The following is a 10,957-nucleotide window of genomic DNA, read 5'->3' as shown; positions in this document are numbered from 1 at the left end:
TGCTTCCTCCTTTTATCCCGTCACATTGACGCACAAGAGAAGCATATGTTTGGTGTTTCTTTCAAATGAGCAGAATTAAATGAGGAAGGAACAATTTCTAGCTCCCTTAAACTCTCCTTAAATGTCTCTAAAACATTTCCACAAACATGCTCCACAGCTATAGGCTATGATAAACTCATTTCAAAAGAAGTGTCTACCTAATTACTTTAAATAGCTTGCCCAGCACAGGTCTGAGCAAGAGTTTCCCTCTTGGCAAAGATGTAAAGAAGATAAATATTCACAAAAGTGCTGAGGGTGAAAGTCTGCCTGGCTGGTTTTTTTTGTACCATGCTGTCATTTTGTAAAGTGCATCCCTTTAAAAGTGAAAATACAGCCCTAAGAACTATCCACAAGACCCCAACATTTAAAAAAAATCCTCTTGCACAAAGGACCTACATAAAGCACAGGATGAGAAGTTCTCTCCCATTCATCCACAAGCCATCAGGATCAAAGTATAAAGACAGACGTTACTTAAGACTATTTCAAGAACTGAAACAAAAACAAGTCAGGCATTTGGTTAACAGTTTACCTGTCTCAGCTTCTGTGGAGCTCTTCCTGCTGACCCGGGAGCCCTTGACAGCCCAAATGTAGACTGTGTAGAGGACTCCAGGCCTCAGCCCAGTCAGCCTGTAGGAGGTGCTGTCTGCCCCAACAGGGATCTCCCCGCTGGAGCCCTCAGCAGAGCTGTAGCTGATCATGTAGCCGTCGATCTCTGCTTGTACCTTCTGCCATTCCACGGTAGCGGTATCCTCTGTCACTTCTTTGGTCAAGAGGTTAGTAGGACCGTCAAGATCTGTTGATATATATGAGGATGTAGGCAGAAAAGACGTTGTGTGAAGAATCACTATTTTCTATTAGGACACTCAGGTAGGTGGTTTATAAAACACCATTCAAGCATTCATTTTATCCAAGTCGGTCAAATAATTTTCTGTTGGGCTCTTCACTCCTGTGAGGAGCAGACAGAGGCCCTAGGAGCAAGCTGGAAGAGGAATGCAGACCCAGCACATACGTCTACATTGGCACAATGTTGGCCCAATGCGAGCAAAAATATTGACCATATATAGGTTGCCAACATTGGGCCAATGCGCCTTTGCTCATCAGCTCCACATTGGTCCCTAAGGCATTTGTGTGGGCAGTTCATATCTGGTGAAGGCAGTCCTTACTTTGCCTGAAATAAGCCAATCTTTTCCCAGCACAGGTCTTCATTTGGCTCCCTGATTTGAAAACTGCTACTACCACAGGAGGTTGGTGGCACCTTAATTGGGGAGGACGGGCTCGTGGTAATGGCTGGAGCGGAATTTATGGAATGGTATCAAATACATCAAACACATGGTTTCCAGGTGTTTTATGCCATTCCATTCGCTCTGTTCCAGACATTATTATGAGCCATCCTCCCTTCAGCTAATTTACAACATAATTCTCTAAAGGTGAATCCTCACTGCAGAAACAATAAACAGCACGTCATGCTGGTCCATGCACATTTTCTCAGTGCATTAAAAAATATTAACAATAATAATTACAAGCCATCTAATAATTTGGCCAAATAAAAAATTATTTTGAACTTGCATTTCATGATCTGACATAAAGGCAGCCTACCTTTTGTTGGAGATTTGCTATTTTTTCATAGCTTTAGGTCGATTTTTAAGCATCATGAACGAAGAGCCTTTTGGGAGCCGAATGAGCCAGCTCACCAAAAAGAATGCCCATCTCTAATACATAGATGTTTACAAGAGAAACTATTAACTCATACTGTATGTTATTTAAGTATTTTTTGAGACTTCATCATTGGCTGTACACAAGATTTTAAAAAATGTGGGCATTACACAACAGAACACTTTAACTGGAACCAAATATTCGAATGAGCCCCCGCCTCTTGCTGAGATTGGTTTGGGATAGACTGTGTTGGGCTTGGTGTGGGCTTGGTGTGGGCTAGCCCACGCTGGGATAGCCTCTGTTGGGCTGATATGGGATTACTGTGGGCTAGCCCGTGTTGGGCTGGTGTGGGCTTGGTGTGGGCTAGCCTGTGCCCAACTTGCCAACCAAATACCCATATGGGGCCAATGTTTGCTAGGGCACGCTCTCTCTATGACGAGGAAGTCAAGGGGCTTAAGGTATCAGAGGACAGAGAAGATATATGGCGGATGTGAGCGGACTGACAGGGAGGATCCAGAGCGGAGCACCCAGCAGAGCAGGGTGAGTGAGGGGAATGGGGCTTGCAGCTCTACGGGGGTCGCTAAAGTCAGGGAAGGCAAGCATCAGTGGCATCAGCAGCCAGACAGAGAGAGGAAGTGAGAAGACATGTAAAAGCAATCATCATTTAGGCTATTCCTCTGCGACTCCTCCAAGGTCAGCTCTATGTCACCACGCTATCTGCATCATGAAAAGGGATTAATGATGCGTCCAAAGAGAGAGTGCCGGCATCGGGAGGCACGTATAAGGTGTTGAGCTGCTGTCTTTTTGCCACTGTATGTGGGTACATTGCTTGACAAGCTTACAGAGGTTAGTCGCAAGAAAATGAAAATAAGTTACACATAGTTTCAGTAGCCTCAGAGAAAGCCCTACGTACCGTGTAGGATTTAAAAATGCCGACAGCCACACGTGCCACAGCTTTCTGATCCTTCCCAATGTTTGGTTGCTCATGCTTAAACAGATCAGCGCATTGGTAGGTGTTATGTTTCCGTGGGAAGAGGCCACGTTTGGCGAGGCCATGTCGTGGTGTATGACGGCTTGGGATAGCTCAAGGTTCTGCCGCCACGGTAGCTGAGTGGGGAGACTACAAAACACCGGTTGTGGTTTACCATGTGGAAAACAGCTTATCCATCAGTAGACCTCCAGTTTGTTTGTTCCCATTTACACGCTACCCTTATTTAAACGGACAATGACAGCAGAAAGTCGAGTGCTCGAGGAACCAGAAGGGTGCACTTCGTCCAGTGTGTGTCAGTCTGTACGTGAGTCCATCCACGCTGCAATTAGGTGGCAGGAGAGATTAGTAACTTCAGTGCCTCAGACTAACTCTGAAGGATGCCAGAGTCCTCCTCCGCCCACATACTGACTGCAGCCCAGCTGCCACAGCTCCACATGGCCTTAGAGTCCAGGGACCATAATGAAGACTAAACACTTTCCCTGGCTTTCACCTAGCCATGCATCTGCTTCTAGTTAAATGGCCGCTCCTGTGTAAACTTTATTGAATCTGATTCGGTAGCACCAGCAGACTACTATGTTGTGTTTATGAGCCTTACAATCCTATGGCAGGTTACTGTGACAGGTAGCAATTCTGTTGATTTTGGCTTGTCCCGCATGCTTTCAGGTTGCTACAATGCATCTCTCCTTACTGGTCTAGCAAGGTCTAGGTCTAGCATCGTAGTCCACCGTTTCATTGTCTATGAAATAAGAATTTATGATTGGAGAAGAGAGACATTTGTTTCACATAATACTATCATGCCATTCAATAAAAGAAGACAATGCACTCTAGCTGATTTTCACAGTAAATAAATAGCAGATCTTTCCTGAAAGAGAGAGGAACTGAAAAGCCATTTCCCCCTCTTGTTGTAAGTGGACCGGCCACTTGTGAGAGAACATTCTGTAATGTATAACTTGCTGAGAGGAAGGAACAAAGCTCCTCTAATTGAGGCTTACATAATGTGAGCTGTCAGGGGCGGCCCCACAGGATACAGTTTCATACTCTGTACGGTTAGTAGGAGGCTCATATACTCACAGACAGTCACAATAAACTGCCTCTATGTGATTGCTATTATGTTCGTATTTTCGTATTTTTCTTTTGCGTGTGTGACTATATCGCTCTGAAGAGAACAAACTGGGCAGTAGCAATAATAGGTGACCTTTTAAAAGCTCCCGGCCCACACACTCATCTTGAACCAATTCTATGCCTATCTGAGGGAACTCTGGAATTCCAACTTCCAAAATCACTATAAGCCTTTCGTGCAACTCCTCAAGTGAAGGTTTCCGTGGTGGAAGTTGAGACAGGCCACCTTGTCTTGTGTGAAGATTAGCTCTGTGAAGAAGGATGTGTGAGGTAATGGAAAGACACCTGACAACCATCAAACGGGAAACACTACAATGGTTAACTCCCAAATGAAACCCATTAAATGTCACCTGAGGGTTGAGAAAAGAAAAGCACCATCACCGTAATGAGACAGGGACAGCTCTGCTTTTGAACTACTGTAATACATCTCCTGAAATAGACACCCAACAAAAGGAGCAGGCCAAGCCGCAATTGTAGACAGTCATGTCAGTCGGTCAAATAAGAAGCAGGTATCGGGTTGGCAGGACCAGCTGTAGAAGTTAACATCCTTTATGAATTTATCCTCACGCAAAATACTCAAGAGAATGCTTGTGAGATCCAAATAAGTGATTCCCATGTTCGTAATATTAAAGGACCAGGTGGCTTATGTAAATCATGGACTACACTGGCCTTAGGGCTCGGATCATTATTGAGGACCTCGAGTGGTTACACGGTGTGTTCTATTTCTCTGGTCCAGACACTCTTACCACGATGATCATTAGAACCTGTCCAGATTATTCAACTGTGATTTATTACCCATAATCACTACCCATAATTATTAGTCTTCCTGACCACGTTCATATTCTACTATCATTGGCTGTTATAGTGAGACCTAATACCAGGGTACAGTACTGTACTTTTTCAAGCTATGCACTCTAACACATTCTGTGCCTATTTTACTCCACTGTTCTCACAGTGGAGTTGGGAATGGTTTAGAGCAGAAGTGTCAAACTCATTTTCTCCGCGGGCCACATTCGGTCTTCAACGAGGTCCATGGGGCCGCACTTAAAATTGATTATATTGCCTTGCTGTCAAAATGTGCAAAAATAGTCCTTTTGGAATTTCCGATACTCACTGACAGTCTAGCTTCCATTACGATGACTGTTAGCAAGCTGGACAGAGCGAATAGAGACTATAAATGAAAGTCTATTATAATTTCTACATAATTTTGATTTGGTTATAGTCCTTTCAATGGCCATTGAGATCGTCCCCCCCACATGTGGTTTTGAGTTGGACAATGGTCCAGTGGGCCACAGAGGGTGGTTACCGCTTGCTGATGTTGGATATAGTATCCATGTCCCAGGTGGCACCCTATTCCCAATGAACTACTTCTGACCAGGGCCCACTGGTCAAAAGTAGTGCACTATTTAGGGAATAGGGGCCATTTGGGATGCAGACATAGTGTCTCCTCACTTCCTGAAACACCCAGAAAGCCTTGTTTAGTATCAGCAGCAGTCACCTGTGACCCCGGTGGCGAAGGCGGCTTTCCCTTCGATGGTCCCTTTGATGCCTTGCACTCTGATGAGGTACTCAGTGCCAGGTTGCAGTCCTGTATAACACACACACAGGGCAAGTAAGCATACAGGTTTGCAAAACCTCATAGTAGTTCAAGGTTCTTAATCTACCACAATACATTTGAACATTATTGAATGATTAGCCGTTACGGGTACATAGATTTGTGAATGCTCAAAGGGTTATGAGTGTTCCCTCCCTGGCGCTCAAGGGCGCCAGGCTACCCGTCATCATACGTACCTGTTACCATCATTACGCACAGCTGCGCTCATTGGACTCACCTGGACTCCCTCACTTCGTTGATTGCCCCTGCATACATGTCTGCTCCTCTTGGTTGTTCCCTGTAGTAGCATTTTGTCGTGCCGTTGCATGTCCGTCTATATTAAATGGTTCACTCCCTGTACCTGATTCTCATCTCCTGCGTTGTGCCTCACACTATTCTATTCAAATCTATTTCAGACGGTGTTCTCCAATTTAAATGACATACCTACGATGGTTTGGGTGGTCCTGGCCTCTGCACTCATTGGTACGTTCTGCTCCTCCTCCTGCCCGTCAGGGTTAGCATAGGTCAGTCTGAAGTGGTCTAGAGGTGATGCAGGGTTCTGCCAGTCCACCTGGATAGAGTCCTCAGTCTGGCCCAATACCCGGATACCATCAATACCAGACACCTCTGTGTAGGGTCAACATAGTCTCATTAGAATATGCCAGAATAGTGACATTTAGCCATATAAATGTCACCTGCGTTGACATATAAATTGTCACGAAAGTTATGAGAGAGGTCTAATAGGGTACCAAAGAGTGTCATAGCTATCATACAGAACCAAGGACCAGGGCATGTTTCCTACTGGTTTCTATGAGACTCTTCCTATATGTGATTTTGCATATAAGCCCATTCCAGGCCATGAAAAATGGTCTGGCTAATGTTCTTTAATAGTTTCTAATCGGAAAAAATGATTTAAAACAATTTGAAAGGGATAACGTTTGAAGTTAAGCATATTGTGTGACCGAGAAATGTTTGTCTCACGCTAAGTCTTCGTCATAGCCGGATTATCAGGCCTTTTCTCATACCCAGACAGGAATGTCATGCACTGAGATGTTTTCCATTGCTAACCGCACAGCAGAGCTCAGGGCCCAAGGCTCTGTGCTCTGTGTCTCTCTTTCCATAAAACGTGTCTACAGCTTCATTTCCTTTTAATTAGGCTGACTGGTGTAATTACCTTAAACCTAATGGTAAGCAAACTATCACTAAGTGAATCATTTAGTACAAACAGTATTCAGGGTTATTGGGGTGATCTGTCCATAGAGAGTTTTATGTGACGACAGAACATTTCAATTGGCTTTCAGAACCACTTACCACAAACAAAAGCACCTGGACTTTTGAGTAAAATATGAAAATCAATGTTATGAGAAACATACTGTACTTTCCTCTGTAGTTCACTTCACTCCCTTACCTGTAGTCGCCTCTATCCTGTTCCCCTCGCTCTGGATCTCCTTGATGACAGCGTACACCTGCACTATGTAGGTGACACCTGGGCTGAGTCCTGTGATCAGGTAGGAGGTCTCTGTGTTGGGCACGGTGACCCGCTCCAGCTCTGCCTCATTGCCCTCAGGGTGCCAGGTCAGGATGTAGTACTCTGCTGCTTTCACAGCCTCCCATTCCACCAGCAGAGAATTATCAGTCACCCTTACCAGACGCAGGCCGTTAGGGCCCAACACTGAGGGGGACACAGAGGTATGATTAGTTAAGGTTCAAAACTTTATGTTACTCACTATGTTATTGTGATGAATTCGAGGGCTAGCCCCAACCAGGATAAACATAGGGGCCTGTCAGTCCAACACTTCAGTTGTTATGCCAAGAATTCCGGACCTCGTGGCAAGGTCAGTAGGTGTACTAAGTTCACTATGTTATTGCTCTCTCTTTTTACTCTTTTCACACTTCACTCAATGTAACTCTGACAGAAATACCGTATCTGATTTAAGGAAAACACAATTTAGAAAATTGGGGAAAATATATTAATTTCCTGCGGTTACAGCGTGATACTGTATCTAGACACGATCCTTCAATCAAGATGGTGGAAACAGGGTCGGGCGAATCAGACAGTATGGGGGGACTTTTCAATAACATGAATGCAAGCCCAGGAGACGGCCAGTCAGCAGTGTACGAAGCAAACTTTCCAAGCCAAGATATTCCTGCGGATACAGGGAAATACGGACACGGACGACCGATCGTATGTGGTGAATTCGAGGAATTAAAGTGCAGAAAAAGCGTAAGTGTACATTGGGGGAAATATGAAATAGGTGCTAAGGAGACCACATTTACCAGGAAAGAATTCACAGCAGGCTTGGACCTTGTTCCATATGTTGAAGGCAGGAAGCTCAATGTTTTCTTTCTCTTCAGCAGGAGCCTTTCCATCCAGTGGCAGTTAATATGACTGTTCCTGCTATTTTCTACAGCCACTGCCAGTAACAATTAGGCCTTTAAATCATATTTCAGAACATCCAAAAGTACAAATAAATTAACATCTAACGATTCGGAAAAAGCAAAAGGAACAGAAATTTGTGCCCTCACTGATTGGTAACGAGGGAAGCATATTTTGAAGAAGAAAATTATGAAATTATGTTTGGACTTCATAAAGAAGAGAATCATAAATCTACAACTCAAATCACCAAATCAAATCACATTTTATTGGTCACATACACATGGTTGGCAGATGTTAATGCGAGTGTAGCGAAATGCTTATGCTTCTAGTTCCGACCATGCAGTAAAATCTAACAAGTAATCTAACAATTTCACAACAACAAAGTAATGAATAAGAATATGTACATATAAATATAAGGATGAGCAATGGCCGAACGGCATAGGCAAGATGCAGTAGATAGTATAGAGTACAGTATATACATATGAGATGAGTGATGTAGGGTATGTAAACATTATATAAAGTGGCATTGTTTAAAGTGACTAGTGATACATTTATTACATCCAATTTTTAATTATTAAGTGGCTAGAGATTTGAGTCAGTATGTTGGCAGCAGCCAGGCAATGTTAGTGATGGCTGTTTAACAGTCTGATGGCCTTGAGATAGAAGCTGTTTTTCAGTCTCTCGGTCCCAGCTTTGATGCACCTGTACTGACCTCGTCTTCTGCATGATAGCAGGGTGAACAGGCAGTGGTTGTTGTCCTTGATGATCTTTTTGGCCTTCCTGTGACATCAGGTGGTGTAGGTGTCCTGGAGGGCAGGTAGTTTGCCCCCGGTGATGCGGTGTGTAGACCTCACTACCCTCTGGAGAGCCTTACGGTTGTGGGCGGAGCAATTGCCGTACCAGGCGGTGATACAGCCCAACAGGATGCTCTCGATTGTGCCCCTGTAAAAGTTTGTGAGTGATTTTGGTGACAAGCCAAATTTCCTCAACTTCCTGAGGTTGAAGAGGCGCTGTTGCACCTTCTTCACCACGCTGTCTGTGTGGGTGGACCATTTCAGTTTGTCCGTGATATGTACGCCGAGGAACTTAAAACTTTCCACCTTCTACACTACTGTCCTGTCGATGTGGATAGGGGGGTGCTCCCTCTGCTGTTTCCTGAAGTCCACAATAATTTCCTTTGTTTTATTGACGTTGACTGTGAGGTTGTTTTCCTGACACCACACTCCGAGGGCCCTCACCTCCTCCCTGTAGGCCGTCTCATCGTTGTTGGTAATCAAGCCTACCACTTTAGTGTCGTCTGCAAACTTGATGATTGAGTTGGAGGTGTGCATGGCCACGCAGTCATGGGTGAACAGGGAGTACAGGAGAGTGCTGAGTACGCTCCCTTGTGGGCCCCAGTGTTGAGGATCAGAGGGGTGGAGATGTTGTTTCCTACCCTCACCACCTGGGGACGCCCCGTCAGAAAGTCCAGGACCCAGTTTCACAGGGCGGGGTCGAGGCACAGGGTCTCGAGCTTAATGACGAGTTTGGAGGGTACTATGGTGTTAAATGCTGAGCTGTAGTCGATGAACAGCATTCTTACATAGGTATTCCTCTTGTCCAGATGGGATAGGGCAGTGTGTAGTGTGCAGTGTGATTGCGATTGCGTCGTCTGTGGACCTATTGGGGCGGTCAGCAAATTTGAGTGGGTCTAGGGTGTCAGGTAGGGTGGAGGTGAAATGATCCTTGACTAGTCTCTCAAAGCACTTCATGATGACGGAAGTGAGTGCTACGGGGCGATAGTCGTTTAGCTCAGTTACCTTAGCTTTCTTGGGAACATGAACAATGGTGGCCCTCTTGAAGCATCTGGGAACAGCAGACTGGGATAGGGATTGATTGAATATGTCCGTAAACACACCAGCCAGCTGGTCTGCGCATGCTCTGAGGACACGGCTAGGGATGCCGTCTGGGGCGGCAGCATTGCGAGGGTTAACACGTTAAAATGTTTTATTCACGTTGGCTGCGGTGAAGGAGAGCCTGCAGGTTTTGATAGCGGGTCGTGTCGGTGGCACTGTATTGTCCTCAAAGTGAGCAAAGAAGTTGTTTAGTTTGTCTGGGAGCAAGACATCGGGGTCCGCGACGGGGCTGGTTTTCTTTTTGTAGTCCGTGATTGACTGTAGACCCTGCCACATACCTCTCGTGTCTGAGCTGTTGAATTGCGACTCTACTTTGTCTCTATACTGACGCTTAGCTTGATTGATTGCCTTGCGGAGGGAATAGCTACACTGTTTGTATTCGGTCATGTTTCTGGTCGCCTTGCCCTGATTAAAAGCAGTGGTTCGCGCTTTCAATTTTGCATTAATGCTGCCATACAGTGGCAGGTTCTCAGCCAAAGACACATCATTATGGGGTTAAACATTTTTTGAGACAACTGTAAGTAGGATTTCCATCAACTGGGCCAAACGTGTGCTGCTCAGTGTTCTCTGTCGAAAAACAAGTGGGGAAGCACTTGTACTGTTTCGTTGTAGTAAAAAGTGACCATACATAATGTCAATGCATTTGGGCATTGCTAAAGGGTACAGTATGTTATTCAAATAATACTCAAGACCACCAATTTGAGAATGGACGTGATTCTCAAATGTGAACAGAAATGTGATACATTTCTGCATGGAACTGTCATTTGTCGGTGTGAGGCATCCCACTTTTCAGTGACTCACATAAGGTCCTGTTTTTACTGAGTCTACTGTACCATGTTGAAAAGAGCATTAAGGGACAATTCAGGAGGCGTACATGGAAAGCAGACCAAATCCACATGCAGCATCTGCAGGACATTGATCTGGCTTTTAAAAATCCACAGAAATCCACCAAGGCTTTTTGTGGGCAGAATAAAACCCTTTAGGTTTTCTCTTGATGATTTATTTGAAATGTGTGTCTGAGTTCTTTATCAATGTACAAATCTCCAAAGGCCTAAATTCAGATCCCAGTCTTGATCATAGTTGTGAAATATGGTTAGCATTGCTTTTGATGGTCACTAAATAGAAAACAGCATTGGTGATGATGATGCACCTCAAGGTCTGATCACACAAAACAGAAAATGTCTCAGTATACTGTAGCTTTTGTCCTAAACTCATAATATTTATCCTCCAAAACATAAACTCATATAGCCTCCCTCTTCCCCCTTGACACGTCCCTGTTGTTGTTGTTG

At 44.7% G+C, this 10,957-nt stretch overlaps 1 protein-coding gene across 2 annotated transcripts in view; it reads right to left on the bottom strand.

The window, feature by feature from the left end:
• LOC129814116 (tenascin-N-like) overlaps positions 1-10,957 on the bottom strand; it is a 35,859-nt gene that overhangs the window by 8,987 nt on the left and 15,915 nt on the right. For both annotated transcript variants that reach the window (XM_055866925.1, XM_055866924.1), the window contains 4 exons: positions 6,805-7,068; positions 5,841-6,023; positions 5,301-5,390; positions 569-832 (listed from right to left, as the gene is read on the bottom strand). In XM_055866925.1, the coding sequence (XP_055722900.1) occupies positions 569-832; positions 5,301-5,390; positions 5,841-6,023; positions 6,805-7,068 (801 nt within the window). The remainder of the gene's footprint in view (positions 1-568; positions 833-5,300; positions 5,391-5,840; positions 6,024-6,804; positions 7,069-10,957) is intronic.

Source organism: Salvelinus fontinalis, chromosome 17 (genome assembly GCF_029448725.1).
Source record: "Salvelinus fontinalis isolate EN_2023a chromosome 17, ASM2944872v1, whole genome shotgun sequence".
NCBI lineage: Eukaryota > Metazoa > Chordata > Actinopteri > Salmoniformes > Salmonidae > Salvelinus > Salvelinus fontinalis.
This window is presented reverse-complemented; position numbering and strand designations above follow the sequence as displayed.